The following is an 18,008-nucleotide window of genomic DNA, read 5'->3' as shown; positions in this document are numbered from 1 at the left end:
ATTCTAGTCATGTCTACATTTCATCCTTGATGATGAATGTTGACGTGGTCAATGTCAGGATTCTGCATATCGATAGTCATATTCTTTTGTCGACATTATGGATGTGGATATGTTGACTGTTGACAAAATACATCACACTTAGACCATCCTGGTATTTCCTTACTTCTCAATAAATGAAAGACATAAGTATGGCTAGACAAGCAGTATTTTATTAATAATATGTAAAATGTTTAAGTTAAAGAGGATTGTGGTCTTAAAATGGAAGTAGACACTCTTTGCACCATGTGCAAATCAGCATTCACCACTGACCATCAAAAGTCAGCCAATGGGTCACTTAGTTTAGATCAGTAATGCTGGGCATACACGGTCAGATGCTGTAGATACCTAGCAGACCAAACGATTTTTCTCTGGCATCCTGACACCCATCAGATGTTCTCCATTCCTCCGCTGTGAAGCAACTGGGGAAATGTCAGTGCACACACCGCACAATGTTTCTGATTTGTAACTTAAAAAATATTGCATCGGACTGACATGCTGGATGATTCAGCATGTCTGACCAATTAATATTTACAGGTCAGTCGTGGCCATACACAGTACAAATATATCGGTGGCTCGCCCATATAATTGTATAATGTATGGTCAGCTAAAGATAGTTACATTCTTCTATTTCTTGTTCACTGTAAGAACTTGGCAGACAGTCAGGACTATTTGTTATCTTCTCACACTAATGTTTTATATTTCGTCAGAACAGTTAGTGCTTCTGAGAAGCTGATACTTTTTTTTTTTTTGCATTTTATCTTGGAAAACATTTCTTTTTTTTTCAAATGTGAGTGCAGTCCTTTAGGGTTCATACACAAGAGCAGTGGGAAATAATATTAGTTGAATCCTAGTTGAAGAATGGCAATTTATCCTCACTTTAATAGAGTGTTTCATACAGTTTTACATTCCATGCAAAGCATATTCACTAACAGGTCTAAGACTTCCCAGCAGCGTAATGTACCAACAGGCTGTAACAATGCCAGTCTTTCCAGTTCTTCTTGCTGCTAAATTGAACCAGAATTAATCTCCTCTGTTTACCCTGGGGTTCTGAAAAGGGAAAATATAATTTAAAACCCACAACAAATATTGCCTAAAAAATGTTTAAGGTTAAAAAATACAAAAATCAATTCTTATACAGTATATCGCCTCATTTCTATGGAGATTTTCAGAGTAATGATGTTTTTAATAGTAACGCTGGAGTTTTATTCTTTTGGTAAATGAACTGCCTCTTTTGGACTTTAATCTTGTAACGATCCCTTAAGAATGTGCTGTAAGTCTTATAACCCCTACACACTGGCCGATTGCTGGCCAAGGTGCCTGACAGCCGATACGTCCGATGGACGCCCCGGCGGCGCACGCGGGGGGGGGAGAGGGGGGGAGAGGGGGAGTGAAGACTCTTCACTCCCCTGTCACCCGGCCCTCATAGCCTTGCATGCTAATATGGACGATATTGTCCATATTTGCTTGCATGCATAAATGAGCCGGCACCAACGGCGAACGAGCGCAGGGCCGTGCATCGTTCATCGTTGGTGCCTACACACTGAAAGATATGAACGTTATCTCATTCATTAATGAAATAATAATGAATGAGAAATTAATCTTTCAGTGTAATCGACCAGTGTGTAGGGCCCATTAGTGTGAAGCTCTATGAAATGTAAGCTCTCACGAGCAGGGCCCTCTTCCCTCATGTGCTTATCCTTTTCTTACTTTAATAATCCTCAACTGCCCAAATCACGCAGTTTTTTGGCCACCTGGAACTTATCTCTGTCATTTACTGGTGTAGTTATGCTTAGTTACCCTGTACTTGTCCTATATTGTTTTCATCTGTAAGTCACTGTTTTCCTGTTTTGATTATGTGCATATGTACTCTGTAATTGGGCGCTGCGGAACCCTTGTGGAGCCATATAAAATAAAGGATGATAATAATAATAATAATAATAATAATAAAATAAATAGCATTATTTAATACAGGTTGAGTATCCCATATCCAAATATTCCGAAATACGTAATATTCCGAAATACTGACTTTTTTGAGTGAGACTGAGATAGTGAAACCTTTGTTTTTTGATGGCTCAATGTACACTAGCTTTGTTTAATACACAAAGTTATTAAAAATATTGTATTAAATGACCTTCAGGCTGTGTGTATAAGGTGTATATGAAACATAAATGAATTGTGTGAATGTACACACACTTTGTTTAATGCACAAAGTTATAAAAATATTGCCTACAATTACCTTCAGGCTGTGTGTATAAGGTGTATATGTAACATAAATGCATTCTGTGCTTAGATATAGGTCCCATCACCACGATATCTCATTATGGTATGCAATTATTCCAAAATACCTCTGGTCCCAAGCATTTTGGATAAGGGATACTCAACCTGTATGATAAATAGAAAACATAACAATGCATTTATTGGTATTTTTTATATTAATTACAGTAGGTTTGTTAGGAAGCGTATTTTGGAGAACTTGAATTTAAAGTTTTGATACTTTAAATCTGTAATTTTCTATATTACTTTTTGTAACATATTTAAGTAGAAAGCTTTTTATCTTATGTCAGTTGGCTAGGGTATAATAGACAGAAATTCCAAACAAATACACCATTTCCCATGGTACATAACTAATTAGAGCCATACTGTATCAGAAAATGATCCTGAAATGTATTTTATTCTCCCCAGTACAAGGTTTCCAAGTTATGTAGAGATAATCAAAGTCTCAGGCAGAAAACAGAAATAGTTATGTATTATCTTATTTTTCTTTGGGAAATTTTTGTGTTTTTATTTGCCTTTGCTTTTTCTTTTCTTTTCACAACATTTTTTTTTCTTTTTTTTAACATGGAGAGGCCAATAGGTCTAAACATTTCTAATTGATACTATAGTAGATTCAATGCAAAGTGAATTTACAAGTAATGGCTTGCATGATATGGCTATTCTAAACAAGGACTCAGGCCTGCTGACCTGGTGGAATTATTACATGGTGTACTGTGGTTCTGGGATTTCTTGGGCAGTACACTAGCATTCTCGTGCTAATATTTCATTACAAATATTTCTGTCTGCTTAGATTTATTTCAATATGTTTAATGCATGGACATACAGTATTAATAATGAATTCTATTATTATATTGTTGATCCTTCTCCATTCCTCCCTCATTGTCCTTTTTAGTGTGACCCTTTGGATAATATCCAGCCCTGACCATTTTTTGTATAACTCTCTATAGCCGTCCTACATGGGTCATACAGCTTTGGATGCTACAATGGGTACTGTTAATCCTGTGCCCACCATTTGTCACTGCACCACTCTCAGTGCACAATGGCCACATTACAACAAGTTTTCCTGGCAATAGGCCAAATATATTGTGACAAATGCTTTGGGCCATGGAACTTCATTGTACATACTAAATATTTCTTAGCAATGCCGCCCAAGCAGTGACAAATGACATGAACTCATTGCTTGTCATAAAGTGTGCACAGGCCCATATTTTGCATTATTTTGTACTATCAGAGGCATAATGGGGCTGATGTATTAAGCCTGGAAAAGGCATAAAGAAGTGATAAAGCAGTGATAAGTGCAAGGTGATAATGCACCAGCCAATCAGCTCCAATATGTAAATTGACAGTTATGAGCTGATTGGCTGGTGCTTTATCACCTTGCACTTATCACCACTTTATCACTTCTTTATGCCTTCTCCATGCTTAATACATCTGCCCCAATGTATCTAATAGCCTCGGACCACATGCAATAAAGGCTTGAATTAAAAGCCCATATGCTCAAGGCCTTAACCTCTCTCAGGGGCAGATGTATTAACCTGGAGAAAGCATAAGGAAGTGATAAAGCAGTGATAAGTACAGTGTGATAAACGCACCAGCCAATCAGCTCCAATATGTAAATGAACAGTTAGGAGCTGATTGGCTGGTGCGTTATCAACTTGCACTTATCATTGATTTATCACTTCATTATGCCTTCTCCAGGTTAATACATCTGGCTATCATTTTTTTATGCGTTGTTCAAGAAATTATCACACAATACTTTGTAAACTGCCCAGAAAGTGAGCCTGGTGCTGATTCTACAAGTAATTTTCACATCACAACTAAAATAATTGAGTTAAATATTATAACCTACACAGAACAATGTAATGCAGTGCCTTGCTTAAAATATATAAATGCTTTAAAAAAAATCAGATGAATATAAATGAATAAACATTGTTAAAAAAAATTGTTTACTTTAAATAAATTACTGCCGTAAATAAGCAATCAATAAACAAATGAAATCTTACCAGGAAGACATGCTCTCAGCATCCCCCTGTGGGCAGCTCACAAAGGGGAGAGTGGTGGTACCTAAGAAACAGTAGCATGATCGCTTGGCAATACTGAAAAGGTGCACTCGAAAGAAGGAAAACTTATCAGGGTTCCACTCTCTCTGCTCCCCTCTTCCTTAGGTCTGGCCATTGCCCACAAATCTGAACCTGAAAGGACAGAGGCATCACAAGGGGGGTGTGGGGGGTGCAGGCCGCACCCAGGTGTCACCTTTTCAGTGGGAGACACCAAAATGCTGGCACTGAGGAGGAGCTGGCAGTACAGCCATGGTCGCCGGGGTCAGCCCAGCCCATAGTGATATAATCGGGGGGCTTTCGTAAAGGTCATATCCCCATAGTGATGCAAAAACCTCTTCTGCAGGTGGACGCACTTTTGGTGCACACACAGGGACTATTGGCCACATTGGGTGTCACCGGTGCCACCACTGGACAGAACATCTGATTCAAAGATGTACGCAAATGCCTTTGCAGATGCAATCCCTTACACAGCAGCTGTGCGAAATATGCAAATGTCACGTTCACCAGGATTTATATATTTATAGGAAGACACACACTACAGGCATCTCAGATCTGGCGCTTGTGTACGAAGATGCAACCATTGGATGCACATTGGTCGATCACCAATGTGAGTGACACTATGGTTGTGCAGCATCTTCGTTGGAAGTAAGACACCAGAGCCATTTCTACTGTGTATGGGATTCAGGGCCGGCGCTACCTACTTAGCAAGGTCACCTTGCTGATGTGCACAGACTGTTACTGCTATTACACATTATCGCAGGCATATCAGATTCTGCTTCCCTTTCCAGAAGCTGGGTGGGAGAAGCAAACTTATTGCGGTTAGTACACTTGACAGCATGGCCAGTCTGAGGCGGCTGCCTGCTATCCTTTTTCACTACTTTTTTCTTGTTAATAACCTGCACTGCAAAGCTGGGGTCATTCACACTTACCAGGGTCCAGGGGGTGATGTACACTTGTGTGATAGACAAGCGCACCCTGCCTCTCCATATAGAGCATGCCACAGAGCTCCCCCACAGACATTATCAATCATCTATATTAGTCAGATCTGCTGGAGACTGGAAGTGTGTACAGGAAACAAAAACAATTCCTGTCACAAACAGAGCCATCGGCCATCTGAGGCTCCGCCCCTTCCATCCCCAACACCACTAACACCCCTGCCCAGTTAGTAACTAGTAAACCGGTTTCACATACAACCATGATAACAGAGTACTCGATCCAGTATTGAAATGTTAATAATGTGATTCTGACTTACTTTCCAGGTATCATGGTGATGGACCAGGGAGGGCTGGATTAAAAGAGGGAGGGCCAGAAACATGCACCACTGAGTCCACCGCTCATAGGAGCCCCCAGAGGCTAGGGCTGCAGGGAAGGTTTTCCAGTGCACAATACCCACTGCCTGAAGGCTCTAGTAATGGGCTCAATATTTTGGATCCCAAGAGCCTTAAAAACACTTAGTCTACACTGTTAAATTGTCTCTATCTCAACTGATATATAATGTGGCCTTTGGCGCACACTGTCCTTTGATAGATTATGGGAGGGTGCACAACTAGAGTTTGCAGGGGGGGGGGCGTTGGACACCCTAGCACCATCCCTGATGAGATTGCAGTCACAAGCTGTGGCAGGTCACAGACACAGTCGCAACACACTTGCTATTAAGTTGTCAGTCCCAAGTTTCCGCCCATAAACGCTCTATGTAGTGTTCATTCTAGCACCCTGCACCTGTCAAAATCCTTACAGGTCCTCTTTCCTGCCTGGGGTGTTGCTCTCTGCTCTGGTGCTTCTAGCACACTCTGGTCTGTATCTCAGCACTGAGCTATAGACCAAAGTATGCTTGAAGCACCAGAGGCAGGAAAGAGGAATTACATGGATTTTGATAGGTGCAGGGTGCTAGAATGAACATTATGTCTAGAGAGTGTGGAGGTACAGCGCCACATGTGGATATAAAAGTCAGCTTTCAACTAGTTAATTTGACTATAAAAAAAACACTCCCGTTTGATTTAGGGTGTCAGCATGGGTAAAATGCTGTAAAAAGTGACATAGATGAAAAGGAATAGGGGTATTATCAACCAATGGTGTTAAAATTATAATGAGATAAACCATAATAGAATAAATATAATACTAAGACAGGATCAAATAGCCAGTAAAAAATTAGACAATTTATTATAGAATTAAACATACGTATTTAAAAAAAAATTAAATATGGAAAACACTTTTTTGATGGTAGATTGTGCAAAAAAAATATATAAAAGAATCTAAAATGTATGAAGAGGTTTTTAAAAACATTTTGTTAAAAAGGAAGAATTTTAAGATAATCAAGAGGTAGCTTATCTTCGTGCAGGAGGTCAGTGAGGTACATCCAACGCATTTCATCTGTGAGACTACACCAAAGGGTCATAATAAAGGCTCACACACAAAACGCGTTTGGTGTACTTTACTGACCTCCTGCACTAAGATAAGCTATTTCTTGATTATCTTAAAATTCCTCCTTTTTTACTTAAAAAAATAGTAAACCTCTTTATACATTTTATATTCTTTTGTATATTGTTTTTCACAATCTACAGTCAAAATAGGGTTTTTAATATTACATTTTTTTATTAATTTATGTTTTATTCTGTCTCTAATAAACTGTTTATGTTCATTTTTATACTGGCTACTTGATCCCTTCTTAGTAATATATTTATTCTATTATCGTTTATCTCTTTACATTCTAGTTTTAATACCATTGGTCGCTAATACCCCTATTCCTTTTTATCTATGCCACTACTCAATAGGGGGAATTCAAATGTTTGAAAAGTCAGTTGGGTGTCTGTTTTTTCCTATCTAATAAACAGACACCTAACCGACTTTTCAAACATTTGAATTCCCCCCTATATGTCTGTCAATCACTTTGTGAGTATATCCTCACTGAGACCACAGTCACAAGATCATCACGGTACATGTGCAGCGCGGCTTAGACGCATGCACAGTGGCAGAATATTGCTCTACTGCGTACATCGACATTGTGTCATTCTGTGAATCCGGCCCAGAGTACAGAGCTGCTAAACGCTTATTGCAATTATGGGAGAATAGCTGTCACTTTCTAGGGTCATATTAAAGCTTTACCTTTTACATCAACTGAGTTTACTAGTTGACATTTTATATTTCATCAACATTTTCATTTAGATATACCCTCTGAAGATAACACACAGTATGTAACATTCAGGGATGGTATTGGTTTTACCCAGGGAAATATGAGAAGACAATGAGCCAATCCTGCATTTGTTCCACAATTTCACTCAGACACTAACACTATAGAGATAAATGGAATAATTCAACTTGAAACCAGTGAGTCGAATAAACGACGTCTTATTTACTGTGGTGTAAATAATAGATGAGTGATAGAAAAACAAAATGCTTAAACGTCCTGCTCTGCACAGTCCACGCACTAGCTTAGTACTTAGCTCTGACTTACAGATAGCTCTAAATGCCATACTGCCCTGCATGCTTTAATACATTCTAATTTATGCTCAAGACAAGTGATTCAATAGTCATTTATTCTATTGTCATCCTGAAAGTATGATTAAGCGTTCGAACAGAATTATACGTGAAGCGAGACTTTTGCTGTTTTGAAACTTTGTGAAGCTGGTGCTGATCTACACTCAGACTGAGCATGTATGAGACACAAGGAGCTTGTACTGGCGTACTTGTGCAGACTCTCCCAGCATTGATTGTCAGAAACCACAGTTTGCCGTTGGCCGACATTGTATGGTCTTGAGAACAAGAAATACTTTCTACTGAGTACAGCTGACTCGTACAAGTCTGTCATTATCTTAGCTATTACCTAATGTGCAATCATCATCATTTCAGTGGTATATAGCTTATTATGTCTATCACAAACTGTACTGGTTTTATCTGACTTCCTTTTAGTTTAACCATATCAAGATGCAGTACTGTATGTCATTTTGTTATTTTACGCCAATCCTGGATACTGTATATGATAACAAGAATATAGAAATATCTTATTTTTTAAGGTGGCATTAAATGTTTTTGTTTTTTGTTTTTTTTCTGATATTTAGCTGTAACCATTCTTTCACCTGTGTTTTAGTGTTTTTTTTTTTGCTGTGTCCTAAAGGCATTTTTATATAATACATCTATGGGGTTCTTTTTTCTAGATATATGGAAACTAATAGTTTTCTAGGAAATAGGTTTACCATTTTCAACACCATGGGGTTTATGCAGTAGGGTCCGAGTTCTGTGAAGCAGCGCCATTCTTTAAAGTTATCTATTTACATTGTCATACATATGAACAGAAAATCTTTCCAGACAAAAAATGTATCTGCACATATTTATTTTGTAAAATATGTAATAATTATTATTATTATTATTACTGCTACTACTATTGTTATACAATGCAAAATCCAATCTAAGGGTGTTATTCAGACCTGATCGCTCCTCTGTGAATTTGCAGAGGTCTGCAATCAGATAGCCGCTGACCAGACAGAGTGAAAATCCGCCCCGTGCAAGTCTGCAATCGCCAATCAGCTGCAAATCCGTTTGCAACTCACTCACCATCGTATGATTTTCCAGTCTGTGCGTAGCCCAGGACCTACACCTACAGTGCGATAGAATCAGGCTGATCAGGTCCGGAGCTGACGTCACACACCCTCCCTGAAAACACTTGGCCATGCCTGCGTTTTTCCTGACACTCTCAGAAAACGGGCAGTTATCACCCCCAAATGCCGGCTTTCTGTCAACTTGCGTACAGCTAGCGATCAAAAAAGGATTTTTTTGCTGTTTGGCCTTGCGCGTGCGTACTACAGTCCATACGCATGAGCAGTCAATTGATAATCGTCCGGCTTGCAAATTCTCACAACAGCGATCAAGTCTCAATACTCCTTATTAGTTGTAGAGGAACTGGTCTTGTGTTACATATCTCTCCTTGTGTATCTGTGTAGGACCCATGCAAGAAACTGCATATGACTTCTGGAGGATGGTGTGGCATGAAAACACTGCCAGCATTGTCATGGTAACCAACCTGGTAGAGGTGGGAAGGGTAAGTAATATATACATTTACATTGTGTGATGTGTTAGGTCATATGAGAGAGAGATGTATCAAACCTTCTAAAAAGTTTTGATGCATTTTATAGAATTTGCTATGTGCTATGGGCAGCGTTTCCACTTGTAATCTTTAGAAGGTATAATGCATCTCCCCCAGGATCTCCAAATACAAACGGACATAGGCTGAAATTTCTATGGATATGGGCTAGAGCCATGAAACTTACAGAATATTACACATATTCATCCGGAAGTTCAACATGCTTGGCACAGACTTTCTGGAGTTTTTTTAACCCTTCCAAAAATAATTCTGTAGTTTGATAACTCAAATACTGCTTTTCTACTGATATCACCTCCAAATCATTTGAAAAATGCTTCCCTTTCAAAGTTTCTTTAAGGTTTGGGCACAGGAAATAGTCCGATGGAGCAAGATCTGGTGAGTAGGGTGGATCGTCTATGCTCTCAAACTCCAGAATCTTCAAAACATCTATAGTCTTGCCAGACTTGTGAGCAGGCACATTGTCCTCCAAAAACAGAACATCTTTCCTCAGTTTCCCTCACCTTTTTTTGTCCTTCAAGGCATGCTAATCAACACAGCGAGTTAGAATAGTATTCAGAATTTATTGTTTGGCCCTTTGGGAGATAGTTGGTAAAATGCCTTTCTAGTCCCAAAAAAATGTTGCCATTACCTTTCCTGCAGACCTTTGAGTCTTGAATTTCTTTGGCCAAGGAGAACTTAAATGCCGCGACTGCATGGACTGTTGTTTCATCTCTGGATTGTAGTGATGTAGCCATGTTTCATCAAAAGTGACAAGTTGTTGGAAAAAGTCATCACCAGATTGCTCAAAATGCTGCAAAACCTACTTGGAAGTGTTCAATCCCTATTGTTTCTAATCAGCGTTCAAACATTTGGGCATCTACTTCTGCATATCCAAAAGCTTATGAATTATGAACCCAACGCACTCCCTGGATATCTCCAGTATCTTAGCTATAGTTTTATCCGAGATTCACCAATCTGTCAAAATCAAGTCATGAACGCGGTCAACAATTTTGGGTGTGTTCACTGTTGAAGGCCTCCGAGATCTTGCTGTATCTTCAGTCTTGAAATCTCTTTGTTGAATATTGGCACACCATTTCTTTACAGTGGAATAAGAAGGTCACTTGTCACTTAATGTTTGCATCATACACTCATGGATTTTCTGGAGTTCCACATTTAAAAAAATTAACACTTTGCATTGATATGATTCAGTTTAGGACATCAAACACTTGCAAAGAAAGCACTATTAGTCTGAAAATTGGAATTTTACAATAAAAAAGGATGCTCTTTCTAGCTGCAGTGACAAAATAATGCTATGATTACAGGAAGTGGGTTAGGCTGAGGACATATCAGTGCCCCATTGTAGTCCTTGACAAATCACAGATCTTCATCAACATTCAGCCTGTTGGCTGCTGTGAACCCATTAGTCAACTTAGCTGAGAGGCAAATGTGTTATTGTTGTAGGCAGTATATCATGGATACCTATAGATCAGTGGTTTTCAACCTTTTTAAACTAATGGCACATTAAACAAGATTTCAAAATTGCCAAGGCACATCACGGGGGGGGGGGGGGGACACACACACACACACACATTACTGCCCATGGCTGCTGTGTAAGCTATGCCAGGAGGAGGGAAGGGGGGTCTGGCATTACTTCCTGCAGTTATAGTGAATGCTCCGGTGGAGAGTGGGGGGATTGAGGGGGATTGGGCCCATTTACTGTGGGTGCAGTGTAAGCTCGGGGGGTAAGAGAAGTCGAGCATTAGCCAATAGGGAACTGCCCACTGAAAAAATATAGGCACAATCACAAGCTAGGGCTGATGAAGATCAGCTTCCTACTTCCCTGCATAATATCTGGTCACCAGGAAGCAGAATCTGGTCACCATGGCGACCTGGCCCCTGGGATTTGTCGAGCCCTGGTCTAATGTGTACCTGCAATTATGCACTCCCGCGGGTCATATGCAACATCTTGGTTGGTTGTGCTGCACTGCCAACCAGAAGATATTGTGTGTGACTCGGTGCAGTGTAATGAAGGACGGAACAATGTTGTTTCACCGTTCATCACATCATGTAATGTGTACGGGCAATCTGGCATGGTCTAGGCCTTATGCAGCAGAAGTGTCAAGACAGAGCCTGTTTCTGTAATGGAGCAATGGGGAGCACTGAGCAGGCAGGCAGGCTATAGATCATAACTTTTTATATGGAAGGTTTCAGAGAGAGATATATATATATATAAAACAGTGACGTGCGGTGAGGTGAGGTGAGGCAGAGCCTTTCCTGTCATACTAATGTTTGTGCCCGAGTTTTTACTGTATAAAGTATATGAAAAATACAAAGAATATGTTTGAAATATCTTTTTTGCATTATTCTAATCATTTTTATAGCCAAAACTCTGGAGTAAAAAGTCTATGACAGGTGAGGCAGTGCCTCACCTGCTTATCTTTTCCGCACATCTCTGATCAAAACTCACCAAATTTCCAGGAGTTTATACTGCTGCACCTGTGTATAATGCCCAGATGTACTCTTTGACTCATATATTGTGTGTAGATCTGGCACTGGCACTAGCCAGTGCCTCCTGAGCCATTTAGCTCACCGCACATCCCTGATATATATATACTGTATATATAATAATACAATAATGTATACTATTAGAAAATAATTTGTTTTGCTAAACAACGTCACTTTATGTTCTAGGAGTAAAATTAGTGGAGTTGATTCAGCAAAGCAAAAAAATTAGCAAAATGTGTACATCAAAACTATGTTGCACTGCAGGTGGGGCAAATATAAAATGTGCAGAAAAGGGTGTGTCCTAGTGAAACTCTAAATTGTAGTGTAGATATAAATCTGTTCAGTATGTATAGGCTACATTGAAAATCAGCCAGTATTTGCACTGCATATGCATTTCAACATGGTTTGTCCAAGTACATAGATGTACCCTTTTTGTTTTGCTCACAACTCTGAATGAACCTCAGTATGAGTTTCTTTTTGCCATTTGTTGTTTTAAAATTGTATTTATAAAAATGCAGAGCATCAAAAACATCCGATTTTGCAATAACAATAGAAAAAGTAGTCAAAAAATATTGGTAGGTGTCCTTGATACCTTTGGAACGTGTATAAGTCATTGAGTCACTCAGGAATGCCATTTGAAAAAGTTTGCACTAAAAATCCCGAACACGCAACAGTTTTGTTAGTGAAAGGATAACATTTTAGATTGAGCTACAGTGTCAAGGATGAACCAAGAAGTGTAACCATGGGACACGCTATACTAGTCAGGATCTGTATGAAATTGAAAATATGTGGAATTTTGTTGACATGAGAAGAGATTGTGATTGTTGTTGTTGCTGTGTTAAGAATTAAATGGGGGTACGTGTTTCATCATACCATAGCATGATGAAAACAAAGATCTTTCAATAGATATATAATATTATTATTATTATTATTATTATTATTATTATTATCCTTTATTTATATGGTGCCACAAGCGATTAACAAAGTACATAAACAAATAGTGGTTATAACACTGAAATAGTATCAGGGTTTGGTGACATTGTATTGAGTATGTAGTAGATGATATTCTACGTAAGAGAAGGAAAATCACATGAGGGGAGAGGGTCCTACTCATGAGAGCTTACATTCTAAAGGGGATGTACAGACAGGGGTGACACAGATGGGGTAAACAGTGAGCATGGAACACAGGGTTTGATGAAGAAGTGAGTTGTGAGAGTTTGTTTTAAGTTTTGTAGAGATATGGAGTGAGTCTGATAGGGAGAGGGAGGGAATTCCAGAGATAGGTAGCAGCACGTGCAAAATCTTGGAGGCGGGAGTGGAAGTGTTTGAAAAAAAAATGTATAAGATACTGCATCAATCCTATCAGAACTTTCCCCCATTATTTCATAAAATATGATCGGTGGTATGCCTTAAAACTTAAAATTTTTACAATTGTGTATCTTTCAGGGGCAAACACAGGTTTTACTCTGGGGTTTCTGTGGGTATATATACAGTGGGGATCGAAAGTTTGGGCACCCCAGGCAAAAATTAATTTTAATGTGCAAAAAGAAGCCAAGGAAAGATGGAAAAATCTCCAAAAGGCATCAAATTACAGATTAGACATTCTTATAACATGTCAAAAAAAGTTTGATTTTATTTCCATCATTTACACTATCAAAAGAACAGAAAACAAAAAATGGCGTCTGCAAAAGTTTGGGCACCCTGCAGAGTTAATACCTTGTACTGCCCCCTTTGGACAGCTGAGACCTGGCAGTGTCATGGATTGTTCTCAATCATCGTCTGTAAAGACCAGGTGATGTCAATCTCAAAGGTTTTAAAAGCCCAGACTCATCTGACCTTGCTCCAACAATCAGCACCATGGGTTCCTCTAAGCAGTTGTGTAGAACACTGAAACTGAGAATAGTTGATGCTCACAAAGCAGGAGAAGGCTATAAGAAGATAGCAAAGCGTTATCAGATGCCCATATCCTCTGTTCGGAATGTAATTAAGAAATGGCAGTCATCAGGAACAGTGGAAGTTAAAGCAAGATCTGGAAGACCAAGAAAAATATCAGACAGAACAGCTCGCAGGATTGTGAGAAAAGCAAGTCAAAATCCACGATTGACTGCATGATCCCTCCAGGAATATCTGGCAGACACTGGAGTTGTGGTACACTATTCCACTATAAAGAGATACTTGTAGAAATATGGTCTTCATGGAAGAGTCATCAGAAGAAAACCTCTTCTACGTCCTCACCACAAAAATCAGCGTTTGAAGTTTGCAAATGAACATATAGACAAGCCTGATGCATTTTGGAACAAAGTTCTGTGGACCGATGAGGTTAAAATAGAACTTTTTGGCCGGAATGAGCAAAGGTACGTTTGGAGAAGGAAGGGCACAGAATTTAATGAAAAGAACCTCTGTCCAACTGTTAAGCATGGGGGTGGATCAATCATGCCTTGGGGTTGTGTTGCAGCCACTGGCACAGGGAATATTTCACGAGTAGAAGGAAAAATGGATTCAATAAGATTCCAGCAAATTTTGGACGCTAACTTGATGCCATCTGTGAAAAAGCTGAAGTTAAAGAGAGGCTGGCTTCTACAAATGGATAATGATCCTAAACACACCTCAAAATCCACGGTGGATTACATCAAGAGGCGTAAACTGAAGGTTTTGCCATGGCCTTCACAATTTCCTGACATTCAACATAATTGAAAATCTATGGATAGACCTTAAAAGAGCAGTGTGTCACAGACAGCCCAGGAATCTCAAAGAACTGGAAGACTTTTGTAAGGAAGAATGGGCGAAGATACCTCAAACAAGAATTGAAAGACTCTTGGCTGGCTACAAAAAGTGTTTACAAGCTGTGATACTTGCCAAAGGGGGCAGTACAAGGTATTAACTCTGCAGGGTGCCCAAACTTTTGCAGATGCCATTTTTTGTTTTCTTTTCTTTTGAAAGTGTAAATGATGGAAATAAAATCAAACTTTTTTTGACATGTTATAAGAATGTCTAATCTGTAATTTGATGCTTTTTGGAGATTTTTCCATCTTTCCTTGGCTTCTTTTTGCACATTAAAATGAATTTTTGCCTGTGGTGCCCAAACTTTCGATCCCCACTGTATATATATATATATATATATATATATAATGTATAGTTACATAGCACACACATTCATACAGACATACGTACACAAACTCACAAACATACATACATAAATACATACATGCATACATATATATATATATATATATATATATATATATATATATTTACTTGGACATACAGGTAGCTACCATAGCTGCAGGGTGTGTAGCTCTTATGGGGTCCAGAGCTAAGAGGGGCACACCTTCCCTGTAAAAGTTACATGTGTTAAATACATTTTTAACCATTGGGTGGTCAATATTGGCCCTTACAAATGTTTGCCTTGGTGTCTACAATATATCTATTTATGCCCCTGCACCTGCTCATTGTAATATGGTAAAAAATTAACTGACAAGCATTATGTTACATAATATAAACTGGGGCACTGTTATATGACACAGTATGAAGTGAAGGCACTATAGTGTGGCATAATATGAACTGGGCACTGTAATGCGGTATAATATGAGTTGGGGGCACTGATGTCATACTGTGAATTTGGGGTACTGTGTGGCATACTGTGTACAGGCAGCTCTAGAGAACAATGCAACGTAATGTGAACTAGGGCACTACTAAGGTTCATAAAATAAACTAATACACTATTATGGGGCATAATGTTAACAAGGGCATTATTATGGGACATACAATTATCAACTGTGGAGAGGCATTGCTCTAGAAGTATTGATTGACGTTGCTATAGGGTCCACAAAGTTCTGGCTATGCCCCTGCATACAAACCACAAATACATACATACACACAAACTTCCAACTTACATATATTTTATACATACCACCAGGGGCTGAGAGCAGACTGACGGCACTGTGAGGACATAGCTCTCTGTTGCTGCATCAGCTCCATGGTCACAATTGCGATCGTGGTTGCAGCTTTTGCAGAGACACATCTGTCTCCATCTCAAAAATAAACAATTTGATTCATCTGGGGTTTTTCCAGGTACTCAGAAACCCCCCTGCATGTGCCACTTTCTTTGGTATTTGTGAAACAATGCAGCAATCCCAAAGCATGACCTTTCTCTTTAGAATGCAGTATATTGTTTTAAAGAATATACTGTAGTTATGTGCAATAGGATTGTAGCTAGTACACTGCATGGGAATTAAGGATTCAGTGCATGTCAGCTGAATTGTGAATCTGGCCCCAACCTCATGCCTGCCCTGCCTTGCCTCCCGCAATAAGTAGACGCTAGAAAACTCTACTTGCCAGTAAATTTCTCTTGTTCCACGCAACCCGCTCAGGCACTGTTACTGTGCACAAAGAAAAATAATTTCATTTTCAGATTACACCTTTGTGTCCTAAGGCTACTGAAGAAGTTAAAGCATTTTACTCTAGAACGATGTAATAGTATTGAAATGAAAATAGATATGTCTCCTGATAACTGTGTTGGAAGCAGTTTGCTATCTCAAACTAGAGCTATCAGTCTTTAAATCTGCATAATGATTTTAATTGATTCCTGAGCTTCATTTTCTATTACCGGCTACCAGCCTTTGTGTGAAATCCCATTTACAGATCAGCTTTGTTGCTGCACATAGGGAAAGCATTAGGTACTATGGCAAGGAATGGGTTACTTTCCAAAAGTGCATACCTTTACAAAATGCCTGGTAAAGATGGTCCGAAAACCCCACGTTCCTGAACAGGTTACATTATACATAGGGCCCCGTTGTAGCTGTCACTTGCTGGAAATGTTTGTCTGTTGATTTGTCCCCTGCAGAGCCGAGTACAGCTGCCACTACCTGTCATTTTCTGAAGCCTTTTTTGACACGCTTTCCATTTCTTACCGTCCTTGTATATCCCAACAAGGGGCCTTTGTCATTCTACTGGGACCTACGCACAATGGTGCACCTGGTATTTAGCAAATGCCACAGTGTGTTCTTGTCTCTTTAAAAATCCATGCTGACATCCGTCAGTTGTGTCAAGTGACTTGGAATACACTTACATCTTGTATGTTTTGTTTTACTTACGTATCTCTTTATTTATGTGTAGAGATGTAAATGTCTTTTGTGTCGTTCAGCTGATTCGCCCGCCAGAACGCATGCAGCGCAAGCTGCAGGGCTCCCACGGGAGACTTTTGCACTGGTAATTTAAGCTAATGATTTCTAAACATGTTAAGTCAGTTTTGAAAAAGACCTCATTAGACTGTGACTGTTTATTAAATACCTAAATGAAGCCTTTCAGGCATTTACAGATATTGCTACTTTGCCCTGCACAGTCCTGATAACGGGTGATAAAATGAATTCATTGATGCAAGAGGCTTATACTCTGTGGAATAAACAAAGTAGTTAAACCCCATGAATGAAATGCAGGACTCATTTTTGATCTTTGCATTGTCATTTGTTTTTAGTGTAAGTCAGCTGTTGCCCCTTAAAGTCACCTATGCAGGGTCCTATCTTTCGTAACACACGGAAAAGGGAAAATCAACCAACTTTTTTTTTCCTCTTTCTAAATGTAAGATAAAAAGATGAGTATGACGAGATTACCAACTCATTACATATTTCCAGAATCTTGCAAGGCTACTTCCAGGAGGAGGGTGAGAGGGAATAACATGATCCTGTCCTTGGGTCATATTCTTAAGTGTGCATGGAACAAAGTAGTGTCAGCATCCATCAGAGTCTGGGTAGATGGCACAAGGCAACTACGTGGGATGTGGTTACATTGCCAGTGGTCGGGATCTGGCGGTCAGGATACCGACGCCGGAATCCCGACCACTGATAATGCCGGCAGCCAGAATCCTGGATAACAGGGGCTATTCCCACTCGTGGGTGTCCACAACACCCATAGAGTGGGAATAGAACCTGTGGCGAGCACAGCGAACTACCGAAACCGTAGCGTGGCGAGCCCAGCGAACCCGCAAGGGACTTTGTTGCGCTCGCCCCCCTGCTGGCATACAATACCCAATGCAACTACACATTGAATAGGCAGAAAAT

At 39.5% G+C, this 18,008-nt stretch overlaps 1 protein-coding gene across 14 annotated transcripts in view; it reads left to right on the top strand.

Moving 5' to 3' along the window:
• Positions 1 to 18,008, top strand: part of PTPRM (protein tyrosine phosphatase receptor type M) — a 1,209,695-nt gene that overhangs the window by 1,128,076 nt on the left and 63,611 nt on the right. For all 14 annotated transcript variants that reach the window (XM_063923506.1, XM_063923503.1, XM_063923501.1 and 11 more), the window contains one exon: positions 9,308 to 9,405. In XM_063923506.1, the coding sequence (XP_063779576.1) occupies positions 9,308 to 9,405 (98 nt within the window). The remainder of the gene's footprint in view (positions 1 to 9,307; positions 9,406 to 18,008) is intronic.

The sequence above is a fragment of the Pseudophryne corroboree genome, chromosome 5 (genome assembly GCF_028390025.1).
Source record: "Pseudophryne corroboree isolate aPseCor3 chromosome 5, aPseCor3.hap2, whole genome shotgun sequence".
NCBI classification, from domain to species: domain Eukaryota; kingdom Metazoa; phylum Chordata; class Amphibia; order Anura; family Myobatrachidae; genus Pseudophryne; species Pseudophryne corroboree.
Note: the sequence above shows the minus strand (reverse complement) of the source record. Positions and strands in the feature narration are given on the sequence as shown.